This window comes from Scheffersomyces xylosifermentans (assembly GCF_036884685.1).
Source record: "Scheffersomyces xylosifermentans strain CBS 12540 chromosome Unknown RJT20scaffold_5, whole genome shotgun sequence".
Taxonomy (NCBI): Eukaryota; Fungi; Ascomycota; class Pichiomycetes; order Serinales; family Debaryomycetaceae; genus Scheffersomyces; species Scheffersomyces xylosifermentans.
In genome coordinates, this window is record NW_027042943.1 from 453,170 (window position 1) to 469,696 (window position 16,527).

General features: G+C 40.2%; 6 protein-coding genes across 6 annotated transcripts; 4 read left to right on the forward strand and 2 right to left on the reverse strand. All coding sequences in view use genetic code 12, as the record gives it.

Annotated features, from left to right (window-relative positions):
* The first annotated feature begins 910 nt into the window (after positions 1-910).
* RJT20DRAFT_128754 (spermine synthase) lies at positions 911-2,293 on the forward strand. Its single transcript, XM_064917340.1, has one exon. It carries the CDS (start codon positions 1,115-1,117, stop codon positions 2,060-2,062), a length of 948 nt encoding a protein of 315 aa, XP_064773581.1. The 5' UTR covers positions 911-1,114; the 3' UTR covers positions 2,063-2,293.
* Positions 2,272-3,231, forward strand: RJT20DRAFT_128755 (uncharacterized protein). The gene has a single exon (XM_064917341.1). The coding sequence runs from the start codon at positions 2,706-2,708 to the stop codon at positions 3,042-3,044; it is 339 nt and encodes a 112-aa protein (XP_064773582.1). The 5' UTR covers positions 2,272-2,705; the 3' UTR covers positions 3,045-3,231.
* RJT20DRAFT_128756 (uncharacterized protein) lies at positions 3,232-5,222 on the forward strand. Its single transcript, XM_064917342.1, has one exon. The coding sequence runs from the start codon at positions 3,574-3,576 to the stop codon at positions 5,095-5,097; it is 1,524 nt and encodes a 507-aa protein (XP_064773583.1). The 5' UTR covers positions 3,232-3,573; the 3' UTR covers positions 5,098-5,222.
* On the reverse strand, positions 5,223-7,432 carry ECM25 (Ecm25p). The gene has a single exon (XM_064917343.1). It carries the CDS (start codon positions 6,997-6,999, stop codon positions 5,320-5,322), a length of 1,680 nt encoding a protein of 559 aa, XP_064773584.1. The 5' UTR covers positions 7,000-7,432; the 3' UTR covers positions 5,223-5,319.
* A 2,814-nt stretch (positions 7,433-10,246) lies between these two features.
* Positions 10,247-13,608, forward strand: RPN1 (proteasome regulatory particle base subunit). Its single transcript, XM_064917344.1, has one exon. It carries the CDS (start codon positions 10,525-10,527, stop codon positions 13,447-13,449), a length of 2,925 nt encoding a protein of 974 aa, XP_064773585.1. The 5' UTR covers positions 10,247-10,524; the 3' UTR covers positions 13,450-13,608.
* On the reverse strand, positions 13,609-14,552 carry RJT20DRAFT_128760 (H(+)-transporting V0 sector ATPase subunit c''). Its single transcript, XM_064917345.1, has one exon. The coding sequence runs from the start codon at positions 14,450-14,452 to the stop codon at positions 13,862-13,864; it is 591 nt and encodes a 196-aa protein (XP_064773586.1). The 5' UTR covers positions 14,453-14,552; the 3' UTR covers positions 13,609-13,861.
* Between the last annotated feature and the right edge of the window lie 1,975 nt (positions 14,553-16,527).

A 16,527-nucleotide genomic window follows, 5' to 3' on the forward strand; every position in this document is an offset into this window, starting at 1 on the left:
CACCCCATTAAAAAAAATGAATACTCCTGTGGGGTAAGCTCTAAGAAACCATAGATCGATAAATAATCAGAACATAGAACGCCTCACAATAGTTTCATAATCATCATATGATGGCCATGTCTTTTAGTGTATGTACTTAACGAAGAACCCTAATCAAGAGATCTAAGCTCAATGTTGCTTAATGGATTCAGCTAGAACATAACTAATTGTAACCTTGAAGGAATATTGAGTCCTTGTAATGTCAGAAAATAATTCCAATGAAACAATAATGACCAATCTAAAGAAAGCTGCAAATAGATCTAGCCACACAAACTTCTATGCATAGAAATAGTAGTTTAACTCTAATTATCTTCACGAAGCTAATCAATTGATGACAATGGACGAGGGGATGAGATCCGACTATCTCACTACTAAGATCTAGGATCGTATCACTATTACTGTAAACTACTAGGAAATTACTACGAACTCGCTATATCTGAAATATACCTGATATTGCGCAGAACCTAATTTCATTTATTATAGACTTAATGAAAAATACTATCCCCATCCGCATCCCCTCTCGTTATCGATAACCAAAATTTGTTGTGATGGCTGTACTTTATCATATCACTGTGTATTGAGATGATGGTCCGGGCTCAGGTTCGGCAGGGAATTATTTGACTATAATACCATAGAAAATTAATTTCATATTATTACAATATCCCATAATTTCTGAGCACAACTTACCACCAGAATTGGTCCTCAATTAACCTCTCTTATCCCCTTAATTTTAGTCCCTGCTGGCTTGACTATATGGCGGTTCGTAGCCGCTGGCCGGCTCTTAAACGGTACCCCTTCCTTACATACACAACTCCATCAAATTTTTTTTCATCACACTACATTAAAATCCATCTTAGATCTATAGATAATGAATTAAAGGTGTTTCTTTACAAATACGAACGGCTTCTAGATTGTCGGGGTTCTTATAGATAAGCTCTGTAAATAGTGCTCTACAGAAAATAGGGGTTTGTAACTTTATATCTTTGCATAGCAAGCCACGGTCGTGAAAGTTGATTTTCTAGCATATTTTTCAAAAATACAGTCCCTTTAGATCAGTTATAGTAAATAATTCGTCATGCCCAACATAGATATAGAAAATATACCCCCCATAAGCCTCGAGGGGTTCAGCCACAAGTCGGTATCCAAGCAGTGTGACAAGTACTGGTTCTTCGAGAAGAGTCAGGAATCATTTCCTGGTCAGTCGTTTGGGTTGGAGATCGACCAAATATTATTCCATATCGAATCGCAATACCAAGATATCCTCATTTTCAAGTCTACCAATTTTGGCAACGTGTTGGTACTTAATGGTATTGTTCAGTGTACAGAGAAGGATGAGTTTGCATATCAGGAGCTCATTACTCACTTACCTATCATGTCCCACCCAAGTCCAAAGAAGGTATTGGTGATTGGAGGGGGAGATTGTGGGGTTATTCGTGAACTAGTGAAGCATGTTAAAGATGAGTCCGTCGAGTCAATCACAATGGTTGAAATTGACGATATGGTAATCAAATTATCTACCAAATTCTTGCCGGAAATGGCCAAATATCATAACCACCCCAAAGTCAACTTGATTATTGATGATGGGTTCAAATTCTTGAAAGAGACCACAGAGAAGTTCGATGTCATTATCACAGATTCCTCGGATCCTGAGGGCCCAGCTGAGGAGTTTTTCCAAGTGAACTACTTTAAGTTGTTGTTAAATGCTTTGGATGCCGAGAAGGGGATAGTTATCATGCAAAGCAGTGAAAACATCTGGCTTAATATTGAATACTTGAGAGATTTGCTTGTCAAGGCTAGAACAGTGTTCACAAATGTGAAGTACAGTCAATGTTACATGCCAAGTTATACCAGTGGTCAATTGGGTTTGATAATTGCTACTAATGATACAGAAAAGGATTTGACGAAACCTTTAAGGCAGTTCTCTGTTGAAAAGGAAGTATCCTTATTCAAATACTATAGTAAGGAAGTACACAGCGCTTCATTTGTTTTGCCTATTTGGGCCAACCAATTGTTAAACAAATAACATAATTAATAGACGGCTTGGCCAAAATGAGTTACTTTGCTGAAGGTAACACGTTATTTATGCATTATTAGAATTAGATTTAGAGTAATAGGTAGATGAGATGTAAAAGTATTCGGATTATACGGTATTTTCCCAATGTTGTGGAGATGATGTAAGAGTAGTGGCATCATTTATATAGATAGAGGCTTATGTTTGAAGATGTAAGTGTTGTGACTATTAATGTAGATAGAGGCTTATGTTTGATAATGTAAGTGTTGTGACTATTAGTATAGATAGAGGCTTTTGTTTGATAATGTTGGGTGGTCTTGGTTATCTTGGTGTATGGCTGCGAAAAGTTGGAAATTTCAAAACGTTACTTCAAAGAAGTGAGGTATGATATTGTGAAAACACGATAACAAAGAGACTAAACTAGGATGGTAATAATGGGGTTTATAAAGTGTTAATCAGTCAACTGGGTTCCAAGGGTGGTGAAAAAGGGTGAATAACCGGAGGATATAGAGATTTGTGTGGTAGTATCTGGTTTATGCGATTTTCTTATTCCATTGATAGTGATTAGGGCATGGACATAGACAGTGTGCGGCCATGTAGTGTATTATACTGAATTACTGAAATATGATATGAGACGACTGAATATTAGGATACTATGCTATACTATGCAATACTATTTTACGTTATAATCACAAGTATAGTACTCTTCACAATACATACTAAATCTATTCTATCTTCATTCATTATATTTCACGAACTTATTATAATTAGCCCTGCTTTTCTCACACTCATAATTCCGCACTCACCCCAATCTCCACACATAAATCTTTACTATACTATTCTTCACTCTTCCACTTTCAACTATTCCACTCTTAACTGTTATCTCTTCCATTCTCTATCTCTTCCACACTTCTACTCTTTATCATTTATTTCTTCCACTCTTCTAACCTTCCTCATCACACACTCAGATCACAACAAAGAACTCACACTGTGAACTCACACTGTACAAATTCTACACAGTGTAACACATACTTCACCTACACATACCCCCCACTCACTTAACCTACAAACACTTAACCTACACATCCACCCACACACTTAAACTACACACACACACACTTATCCAATCACACACACTCTCTCTCCATGCACAATGCACACAATACAACCACTGAGACAAAAGCACTGAGAGTAACTGAGAAAAAACAAAACAACAATGCACTACACCGTAACAAGCACTGCACTGTATACACTTCACCGTATACCCTATACACTCCACATATTACGTACTCCTCCACCCCTCACGTGAGCCCATTCGTCCATCATCATCTCCTTTTTTTTGAACTTCAACACACCTTTTTCCTCTGTTTTTGTTCATGGGTTTTAACAAAGACACTACTACCAAATAACACGACCTTCACTCCAAGCTGTTTTGAACCTCACACACCATCGAGGAATTTGCAGCTAAACACAGCAACCACGCACAACCCCGAATCTCAGCAGCACCGCACCCGTAACCATAGATGTCCTCCAACCACCACGATGAAGACGACTATTCGTCCAATATCGACGACCAATTGCTAAGTGTCGCCAAGCAGGAAGGCGTAGGCATCCACCACCACCAAGCAGATGTCACTTCCGACCATTTGTCCCATGCTGCTGCTGCCGTAGCTGCGTTGAACGACCGTTCGGCCCAGCAACAGCACCAAGGCCACAAGTCGGGCCAAGACAACCGTCTGAGAGCTCAACACCAACAGAACGTCCAGAACGTCCAGCAACAACAGTCCAGCTCGGGCCAGAACTCGCAGGATTCGTTTAAAAAGCAGTTCCAGCAGTTGCAACATCAACAGTTGCAACAGCACCATCAACAACACCAGCAATTACAACAGCAGCCCCAGCATCTTCACCACCAGCAACACCATAACCAGATCGCTCCCGAGCTTCACCATCACTACGCCCAAGCAGATGAGTTGGACTCCGAGTATAACATCCAAATCCCAGAGCCAATTGTCGATCTGAAGCTGAAAATTTACCCGGTGGCAGAAAACACCATCACGGCAGAAGGCAACTTGATCACCAGACCATTCCCAGAACAAGCCTTCCACCAGAGAGATGATTTGAACGAGTTCATTCAGGAGTTTGCTCGTGACAACGGCTTCGGAGTTGTCATCGCACATTCCAACAAAAAGGCCATATATTACACCTGTGAATTGGGTGGAAGATACAGACACAAGAAGTCCAAGAAAGATCTTGAAGAACAACGCCAAGTCGATGTTGGTGGGGGCTACTTGTTGGATCCAAATACCAAGACCAAGAAGTTGAGATGTCCCTTCTCTATGACTGCCAGCTACAAGAAGAGTACAGGAGTATGGACGTTAAGAACCACCTGTAATGAACATAACCATCCACAGTTGGATCCATTATCCAATCACCCAATGTTGCGTAAAAGACTGGACGAATTGAACTTGCTTATCTTGGATCTCTACAAGGTGGGCACCAAACCATCACACATCGAATCGAAAATCAAGGAACAATTCCCAGACGTGTTGATTAAGCGTGAAGACATCTACAACGAGATCAGAGGCTACAAGAGAAAGCTCAAGAAGCAGAATGCCAGATATTCCCTTGGACACAACTCCAACAGACTCAACCAGTACAAAAAGAGAGTGGCAGCTGGTAACTCTGGTAACGACGATGCTGTTTCTGCTGCTGCTGTCGCTGCTGCTGCTGCTGCTAATGCTATTCTTAATGGTACCAACGATGAGGAACAAGGACCTGATTCTCAAGTGTTGCAATACTCTCAATCGCAGCAACAACAACAAGAAGAATTCCAGCGTCAATTCAACGAGGTAGCTCAGCACCAGTTAGATGACCAGCAATACCAGCAATACCAGCACTTGCAAGAGCATGCTCTCAACGATACTGACAACACCGCTGCTGTGGCCATTGCAGCCGTTGCTCGTCATAACAGTCACAATCCGTACCATCACAACGATGGTACTGATTTGTCCATGGACAATATCGACAGTAGATTGGTGGGAGAATAAGTCTTTGATGTTCGTCTTCGCTATTGCCTGTCTTCTGCAAGGAATACCCTAATAATGTTTGTGCTCTATGTATACTAGTTTCCTACCTTGTTATTATTACTATTATTGTAAATTATATTCAAATATACCTTTCTATCAAAATATTGTCCTAATATGTAGCTTTAACCGACAGTTCCCATATATCATAATATACTCTGTTCTCGCTACTCACTTGTTATTGTTTTACATCCCTTTTAATAGTTCCAACCCTTGAGTTCTTTCTTCAAATAGCCTGGCAAGTTCACTCACCTTTCGTCCTCTGATAACGGTCTTTTTCACGTTCATAGTCCCGACCATAGCGTTCTCATGACCGAAACCCTTCGATGTGGGCTTTGCAGGCACAAACTTGTACTTCTGTGGAGGGTATTGTAGCCCAATGTTGGAGACATCAGTCAACTTATTCGTGATTCCTGGCCGTTTGTTTGAATCTTTTGCCGGTTTGCTTCTTATTGGAGAGCCCATGTAAAGAGTTGCCGGAGGAGAAATGGAAGTGGGGGTTGCAGGAAGTTCTTTCACAGGACTCACTGTTGGAGTCACTACAGCAATCAGCCTGATTTCCTTTGTGAGCTTGCTGTTATTATTCAAGATATTCACTGTATTGAATTTAAGTTCGTTCTCATCCGCGTCCTCCTCCTCGTCTAGTGTGACATCATAACTCAAATCGTATGAATCATCTGGCTTATATATCTTCACGTCTTTACCGTTGACAACATCTTCCACCGTTCTGTACTTCTTGAACGCACTACTCATATTTGGCCAGTACTCCAAGACGTTTCTCAAGAACCTATTGACAACTAAAATATTATCTTTGCTCAGCGTTGAAACCAATTCATGGCTTAGACAATGACTCAAGCATTTGGACAAGGTCGTGGATGTATGTTTTGTGGTTTCATTAGCTCTGATAAGCTTAGAGCAAAGACGGAATAGCTGAACTAATACTTGAGAATAGTTAACCGTTGCTTCGGCGCTTTCAAGGTTCTTGATTATCCTATGGAACGTCTGGAAAGTGTAGCTGTAGTCATCCTTTATTGGTAAGGTAATTTCAGCTAATGGTATCATTGGGCAAGGAAGATCCATAAGAAACTTCTTGAATGCTGTTGAAATGCAAAAAAAGTCCCAGTCATTAATCCATATTAACTGGTTTCTATTGACACATTTATAAAAGATTTCCGTGTTTACCTTATTTCCCGGTTTGTGGAATAACAATTCGACCTTGTCTCCACTTGTATCTATAATGTTGAAGATCTGATAGAAATGGTGAAAGAATAGCCTATTACTATCAGAATCTATTTTCGTGTACGGATTCAATAATGGCACAAATCTCATGGATATCTGGATATCTTTCTCCAAAAGCAAGTCATGCTTGTACACGTTCAACGATATCTTCAACTGCCTTATGTCTACGTAGTTGCTCAAGCCTGAAAGCGTATTACAGTGAATTACCGTACTGTTTTTGGAAGTGTGCTTTTCAACTTCATGCCCCGAGATCATGAATGTGTCAACAAGCTTATTCAACTGAGCAATATTCCTTTTCGTGAAGTTGTAGTTAGCTAGTATTTGGGTTATCGACTTGACGAACCAACTATCATGAACACTTATGATTTTCACCAAGTTATCAATATTGATGTTATCTGCCAAGAACGACTTCAAGAACTTTATTCCCCATAACCAACTGATTTTATTCAACCCGCAGCTGAACATAATGAGAACGTAAGGATGCTTCGGAAGACAGTTGATGAGTGTGGGCACGAAGGCATCGTAGTTTATCACATCGGTAGAAGGTAAGAACGAGGTGTCGAACACGTAGATCGGTAGATTCGATACGGGGTCGATACTATCAGTTTTGAAGAAAATCCGGTCCATTTTGACCACCGAAGAGATTTGGATAAAAATGAGCTAATACGGGGGGATTTCGTGGTTCAAATGGATCCTTTACTGTGGTTTTCTGTTTCTTATAACCACCAATGATACTCCGTTAACTATTACTAACCACTATACAAACAACAAACTGACGGGAGCCCTATCTACACTGGCAGCTTTTGTCCTTTTTCTTCGGAATAAACTCTCAAACTGTACCACACCTATCTAGCTACAGTCACAGGAAATCTCCGGGCCTTAGATCTCTTCTCAGCCCGTAAATATCGTTACACTTTGCCTATTCCATGGTTAGCATTGGTACAGAATCGCGTTAGTATATGTATGGAGAGTCACGTGATTTGGGACATTTGTCCTAAAAGGGACGAAATGTAAACAAACACTCGAGACATTTTGCAATCTAATTTGCAATCCTAGTTGGGATAAGGATGGATGTGATTGTTGGAAGGGCAGATGGAGGTGGAGTTGGGAGCCGTTGTGGGGTGTAGTAGCGGCAATTTTTTTTAAAAAAGAAATGTGGAGTTAATGAAAGATACTGGGGAGTGTTGGAAGAGCTCGTCAAAAGAACCCAAGAAGCCCTGCGAGAGTAGCTTATAACTAGTGCCGGGGAATGGAACTGAAATGGAAGTGAAATTGGATGTTTTAGAGGCGATCTACTAAAAGAGATGATAAAAAGGTACTTTGCTTAATTAGGTATTTTTTCCCTTGAATAGGTGTGTTTATTATCCTATTTTAGAAGTGACGTAGAGTTGGGTGAAGTTAAGTAAAATTACGGTACGAAAAGTTGTTTTGAAGGTGATCCCAATAATAAAATTGTGCCCGAAAGACTAATGTAATAGGAATAAACTATGGTATTGCTCTTGAATTATTTCGGATAAGGATCAACAAAAGGGTAACCAGTTACTGAGTTAAGGTTTATAGCCTTTTCTCGTTATAATTGAGTCTAAAGAGTCTAAAGTGGGGATTCTGCTGATATGGACCGGTGGCGCTACCAGTTGATGGTGATATAAGCAAATATCAACTATTCTTGCCATATACTTACAACAAAAAATACATACAACTCTTGTCAATGAGTACTTTCTCTTGCAATAATGCTTATAATACTATTAGTAACACACACAAGAAGAGCGAATTATCTAACAAATTGAATGATTACTCTTGCAACTCCGTAAGCAACCTCTATCCCATGGAAGACTGGAATCTTCTCTTACAAATGACATATGGCAATACTCTTACACACCAGTGATTTTCTAGCCAGTGGCTCCTTAGTCTCAGTCACCAGTCACATAGCAGAACCACCAACTGTACAAATGCCAACACTAACAGGCAATCACTTTTACCCTCACTATCATGTTTCTGTGCTACTTACTATTACTTTGACATTTCTAAACCAGTCGATAATATCACATTAACAATCAATATCACACTTTTATAATACCATCAACAAAACTATCACCCTTCTATCATACTACCAATATTATTAAATTAATTTCACACTAGCATTACCTACACCTACACTCATTATAACACTCCCTTTAAAACTCACTATAACACTAACAATCACTTACAACAACGCAGTAACAGTCACATACACTTTCCACATACAAAATACTTGCAATGAATAACAAACAGCTTACAGCACACTTAACACAATCACATACAACACAATTGCACACACTTAATTTGCAACATATTTTAACTAGTCACCTCTCACAATCACACACAACACACTTAGACTTATCTCACAATCACATACAATAAAATTTTGCAGCAATCGTACAATCACATAGAACTTACTTATCTCACAGCAAATCTATCACAACACACTTAACTTACAACATACTACAACACACTTTACTTACAAAACTCTTTACTTATAATACACTTAACTACTTACTATCATAATGCAACACTCTCAACTACATTCACTAACAATCAGAATATAGAGATATCTAAAAGAGAAGAGCATAGAGCAAATGATTTTATTTATTCATTAATTGTTTACAAAAGGATACAGCCACTAACAATCATTAACAATCACTAACAATCACATAGAACACTCTTACAAGACACTTGCAATCACTGTCAATCAAAAATACAAAACACTCAAATTGCAACACACTTTACTAATCACACTTATCTCACAATTACTCACAACACACATAAAACACGCTAACAATCACAATCAAAATCACACCCAATACACTTACAATCTTACTTAACTCACTTACAACACACGCAATCCACTTATCTCACACACTTACAGTTTTTTGCAACCTCTCATTCTCCATCGCTACCATATACATATATACCTACACCGCTATTCATACACTTAACTACAACACACTTACAGAACACTACAATCACGCAGAGCACACACGACAAACTTGCAACACTCTCAACTTCAGTCACATATATCACACTAATAGTTACATATAACTCACTTAATTTTGCAACACCTTTTACTCGCATACACTCAATTGGCAGCACACTTAAGATACATCATACATACAACACACTTACGGCACACTTAACTCACAATTCATACACTTAACGTGCAACACACTTAACATACAACACACGTAACATACAACAAGCTTGACAACTTACAATCACTTACAGCACACTACAATCACACAGAACACATAACACATAACACATTTACAACACACTTACCTTTAGTAGTAAAGATAGTAGTAAAGATAGTAGTAGTAGTAGTAATAAAAGTAGTAGTACAATTCAGTTGATGGAATTACGCTGAGTTTGGAATTTGGCACAAGTCATTGTTACAGTTGAATGAAGTGATAGCGAACTTGGCCTCTTGAACGAATGGCTTGCAACTCAACACACTTCAAATCATACATCCACTCATTTGCAACACACTGTAACAAACCTCTCACATTCATACCTCACATTACCCTAACGCTACCATATACACATACTTCCTCACCTCACTCCCTCCACCATTCAATCTCACACACTCACTCACTCACTCACTCACTCACAGACACACTTCCTCACACACACACTTAAGAATCTTCCTCACACACGCACTTAAGAATCTTCCCTCTGTAAACTCTCTGAAAACAAAGCGTCTGTCTATTGTGTCCATATGCACACCACACTCTCACTCACTCTCACTCTCCGTCCCATATGCACACCCCGTTTGCCATCCGAAAAACCGCCATTCTCCAGAAAATCAACGTTTATTCCATTTAACAACAGTTTCATCCCCAACATTAAATACACTTTCGGAGTCTGTATTGCCTGTGTCGAAACCTACGGAATCACACAACGCCACAGAATACAATCGTCGTTTCATCGGGGTAATTATCACCATTTTTGACCGAGATACTTGAACCGCTATAGTTGAAGATCTGTGTCAATACAAATCACTAAATACCACTACGAGTAGTATACTGGACACCGGTGAAATCCCATTAAAACAAAGACAATTAGCATCCGCTGAAGTAATAACTACCATAGACAACCGTAGAATACTCACATCCAACAATGGCGCCCACAAAAGAGTCAAAGGCTCAGGAACCAACGAGTTCAAAGGATTCAGACGTGTCGTCTGTACCTACCAGTGCCACCAAGAAGGAAAAGGCTCCAAAAGAAGAAGAATTGTCAGAAGAAGACCAGCATTTGAAAGACGAGTTGGAATTGCTTGTAGAGCGCTTGAATGAACCTTCCGAATCGCTCGAGTTATACGACAAATACTTGAGTGCATTGAAGACTTTCATCAAGGATTCAACCACATCCATGACAGCAGTTCCCAAGCCATTGAAATTCTTGAGACCTCACTTTCCTTCTTTCACAGAACTCTACGACAAGTGGGTTGAAAGATTCGGCAAAGATTCTCTAATCGTCGTCAAATTCGCTGATGTTTTGTCTGTGTTGGCCATGACATATTCAGATGACGGAAAGAAAGAGTCTTTGAAGTACAGACTTTTGTCATCCGATGAGACCATTGCTGACTGGGGTCATGAATACATGCGCCATTTGGCCCTTGAGATAGGTGAAGCGTACCAGGAGCAACTTGGCGCTGAAGACGACTCCATTGACGTTTTGATTCAATTATCGTTGAAGATTGTTCCATTCTTCTTGGAACACAATGCTGAGGCCGACGCAGTGGATTTGTTACTAGAAATTGAGAGCATAGACAAGTTGCCAGAATATGTCGACGAAAGCACATTTGCCAGAGTGTGTCTCTATATGGTGAGCTGTGTACCATTACTTGCTCCACCAGATGACAAGTCCTTTTTGCACACTGCTTACGCAATCTACTTATCTCACAATCAATTGACTCAAGCCTTAACATTAGCCGTTAAGCTCGACGATGAAGAGCTCATTAAGCAAGTTTTTGAAGTCACGGATGATGAATTGATTCATAAGCAACTAGGCCTCATTCTCTCCCAGCAAAAGAATTCCTTCAAGTACCCAGGCGAAAACCAAGATGTCCAAGATACAATCTCCAACGTAAAGCTCCACGAGTACTATCACTACCTCGTTAAGGAGTTGAATCTTTTGGATCCAAAAGTGCCAGAAGATATCTACAAGTCACACTTGGAAAATGCCAAGTTCGGACTTGGTACCTCAGGTTCTATTGACTCTGCAAAGCAAAACTTAGCTGCTGCTTTTGTCAATACTTTCATCAACTTGGGTTACGGAACCGACAAATTGATTCAAACAGAAGAGGACAACAAGTCCTGGATTTACAAGACTAAGGGCCTTGGTATGGTGTCAACCACTGCTTCTTTAGGTTCGCTCCACCAATGGAACATCAGTGATGGTTTGCAAGCCTTAGATAAATACACTTTCTCTTCCGAAGACGAAATCAAAGCCGGTGCCTTGTTAGGTTATGGTATAGTTTCAGCCAATGTGCATGATGATGTCGAGGCTGCTTTGGCATTGCTTCAGGAATATGTCACCAGTCCAAGTAAACTTTTACAGGCTTCAGCCATCAATGGTTTGGGAATTGCTTTTGCTGGTTCCTCCAATGAAGAAGTCTTGAACTTATTACTTCCATTAATCACTGACTTCGATGTATCTTTAGAGATTTCCTGCTTAGCTGCATTAGCATTAGGTCATGTATTTGTCGGTACTTGCCATGGTGAGATCACAGCTAACATTCTTCAAACCCTCTTGGAAAGAGACTTCACTCAATTAACAAACAAGTTTGTGAAGTTCATGTCTTTGGGTTTGGGTCTCTTGTACATGGGCAAAACTGAACAAGTGGAAGACGTTTTGGAAACTATAGAGGCGATCGCTCATCCAATAAGTAAGACTTTGAAAGTGTTGGTGAATATCTGTGCTTATGCTGGTACTGGTAACGTATTGCAAATTCAATCTTTGTTACAGATGTGCACAGCCAAGCCTAAGGATGATTCTGCAGAAGAGAAGAAGTTGGAGCAAAGTGAAGAGGACCAATTAAAGGCAGAGAACAAAGACAAAACAGACGACACTGAGGCTGACGTCGAAATGGAAGATGCAAGTATTCCTGCTGCTGCTGAAACTGGGGTTTCCGACACCGGTATTAAGAAGGAAGAATCCACCAAAGAAGACAAGGACGACACCAAGGAAGAGGAAGACGATGAAGAGAAAGACGAGGAAGAAGAAGAGTTATACCAAGGCATTGCGGTTCTCGGATTGGCCTGTATTGCTATGGGTGAAGACATCGGTCAAGACATGTCCTTACGTCACTTCTCACACTTGATGCATTACGGTAATGCGCTGATTCGTAGAGCTGTTCCTTTAGCCATGGGTTTAGTATCCACGTCTAATCCACAAATGAAGGTATTTGACACCCTCTCTCGTTACTCACATGACCCAGATTTGGAAGTAGCCCAAAATGCTATCTACTCGATGGGTTTGGTTGGAGCCGGTACCAACAATGCCAGATTGGCGCAGTTGTTGAGACAGTTGGCTTCCTACTACATTAAGTCACCAGATTCATTGTTTATGGTGAGAATTGCACAGGGTATTTTGCATTTGGGTAAGGGTACATTGACCTTGACCCCATTCAACAGTGAAAGAAGTATCTTATCTAAGGTCTCCTTGGCCTCATTGTTGACTATATCGGTCGCCTTATTGGATCCTAAAGCCTTCATATTAAGTGACTCCGTCACTGAAACCACACACCAGTTGTTATACTACTTGATCCCAGCAGTTAAACCACGTATGTTGGTTACTGTCGATGAGGACTTGAATCCTATCAAGGTGAATGTCAGAGTTGGTCAAGCTGTTGATGTCGTTGGACAGGCAGGTAAGCCTAAGACGATTACTGGTTGGGTCACCCAGTCTACACCGGTGTTATTGAATTATGGTGAAAGAGCTGAATTGGAGAACACAGAAGAGTGGATCTCTTTGAGTAGTTCTTTGGATGGTGTGGTGATTTTGAAGAAGAACCCGGAGTACATGGAAGTGGACGCCTAAGGGAGTAGAGAAGTGGTACAATACTAATACATATAAATGCTAACAAAATAAGAATTAAAACGTAGTCTTGTCATTCGTAAGTTCTGTATAGTCTTCTAGTTCTTATTTATTGACATCTATATCATTCGTTGCTGAGTTCTTTTCACTACAGTGCCTACACGTTAATCTTCGTTATTCTATGGTTATTGAATGAGATAAAGTTATTATCGGAAATGTTATAATATATAAATATAGAATGGAGCAAGGATGCTATTCTGAGAATTAAATTTGCGTGAATTTGCAAGCTCAATTGGGCCTTTTCCTAAAGACTTTCAATTATGCAAGAGAATGGCCCGTTATAACTTTTTGATGGTTCTGTGAGTCCATTCTAGAGTCAGTGGGACGTTTTTCATGTATGTTCGGTTTTTCAAATCTACTTGAATTCCTGGGCCTTAGCGGCCATCAACAAGCCCACAATCAACCCGAACAATCCCAAAATGGAACCGAAAATTTCAATGACCAAGATCTTGACAAAAAGAGACGAGTCTGCTGCGTCACTGATGGCTGCGGTGGAGCCAGTGACACCGACGGCAAGACCACAGATCAAATTGGAGAATCCGACGGTCAATCCGGCCCAAAACAACGAATAACCAGTATACAAGTTCTCCTTTGTGAATAAAACCGTCAGTTGAACGTTGATAAGCTTTGAGGAGAACACAATGGCCATGATTAACCCATAAATGGCGACAACTTCACAGAAAATGATCGAGATTAAGTTCTTGGTGGTGATACGGGGAGACTTGACACCGGCACCGATGATGGAAGAACCTGTGATGAAGATACCCCAAGCAGCTCCGACGACGGAGAATCCGATGCAGCAGGCGATACCCAAACTGGCCCACATGTAGGGAGAAGTAGACTCGAGGAATTGCCCGACATTGAACTGTTCACCAGCTCCGTTGAACAACATGTAGCCTCCTACGACCAGCAAAGAGCCCAACACGAGGGTTGTGGCGTATGACATGGTTAACTGGCGGGAATGCGGCGAGCTTCAGGCGGTGTTTTGAACGTGAGAATCGCTGGCTTTGGTGACAATTAAGAACAATGCTGCCTTGTAGAAGCTGTCAACGTCTTTTAGTTTCTGCTATCAAACTTCCATAGCGGTTAATTTAATCTTTGAGTTGTTTGGTAGAGGCACGAATGGAGTAGGATTGCAGGTTGTGTGAGGGTGAGAGGGTGAGTGAGTGAGAGTGAGAGAAGTGAGGTGTTAATTGCAGGTTGTGTGAGATGTGATGGGAGTAGTGTGAGAGGTAAGTTACAGTTTGCGAGGGGACAGAATGGAGAAGTGAGAATTGAGAAGTGAGTGACAAGTGAGAGAGAGCGTTGAGAGTGTATTTTACATGTTGGATGGATGAGAAACTGAGAGACTGAGAGACTGAGAAGTGAGAGACTGAGAAATGAAAATGCAGTAAGTTGAATGTGGTAGCGCTGATGGCTGAGTTCAGTTGACTTGAGTTGAGTTGAGTTTAGTAGTGAGGGTAAGTAATCACATTGGACAGTATCAATATTTAGATTATCATTATCAACTGTGTAGAAACACATCAAAATAAAAGGAAGAAGAAAAGAAGGCCAATACGACTCAAATGAAGTCTGACTAGCTGAGCTGAGAGATATCATGCGGAGTATGAGTATTCAAGGCCTACCAGCCGTTGAAAAGTTGTCTCAGTCTCAACTTTAAGCATTTTTTTGGCTGTTGATGATAATCATATTGTTGGATGGTAGCGCTGGGTAATTTGAATAGATATCTTCAGAATAAGACAATCATCTCTGGAGCTAGGACAACGAGTCGACATCACCCATGGTAAGAAGCTATGGCTGTGAAATGTGAATTTTCATGCTGCAAAATCTAGTGAAAGTGCTGGTGTAATGTGTTGAAGTTTAAGTAATAACTGGAACCATAGGTCAATTTGTATAGGTATGGAAGAGTGCTTTTGCCCTTTGCACCAGCAAAGAAATCCTTAACCTTGAATATGTAATCTTATGATGGAGGAACAACTTGAAAGTGGAGCTCTATAGAGATACTGGGAAGTCACGTCATCATATACAAAATTCTTGAACTTCATAAAACGACAAAGCCTACAAGCCTTCGAAGATCGCTTTGGAACTTATAGCCAGCTCCAATCTCACACCGTACAAAATTGCAACCAACCAAAAATGAACCGAACTTTACAAACTTTTAAACAAATTCTAAGCTATTCAAAGCTATTCAAAGCGAAAGCAAAAGGCTACTGTCATATTGTCCAAAATTAAGTCTTCAAATTTGAATAACGTTAATGCTCTCCATCTACGACTGCTTTTTACCTATTTCCATTCATCAACTACACTAGTGACTACTAAATTTCATTACAGGAAAAGAAACCTGCGTTTGCCTCATCTTCGTCGACATGTCCCTCTTCACACCTACAGGCATATCCCGGCGACACGTATACGTGACGCAACTCCGAGCAGATTAGATATTCCAGAAATGGTTCAACTGTTTCATGATATGAGGGGAGCTTTACGGTAAATTAATGTTGAGTACTTGGACAGATCTACAAAAGCCTCTATTCAGGTCAATAGGTGCCCATAGAGTTTGAAGCACTGCCATCGTTACACCCGGTTCCCAACTTCAAAGCAAAGGATGGCCTCGGACGTTGAGGCATATCGGACATATGCTGACTGTGGGGAAGAGGGGATAATCATAGTAGATATGCAAAACTTTAAATACGGACACGGCGAATAGAACGTGGCTAACACTTCCGTGCAACATTGCAAACTTTATTTGAAATTTACTGAATTGGTCCATTTAGAGTAAAATTTGGTTTGTCACTAGAGACAGATTAAGCTGGCAATTTTTCATTGATAAGCCAATAAAAAAAATGTATTAATATAATGAAGAACTTTGTAGTTCAAGAACTTGGACTTTTATGACAGTACCAAGAGTGAAAGAGAACTTGCTCAGCTTTTTTCGTAATTACTACTTTTACCATTTAGATTTTTCTTCTTCTTTGGCCATGTTTTAAGTTAGCATATTTTCAACATTTGCTTGCCAAGATTAAT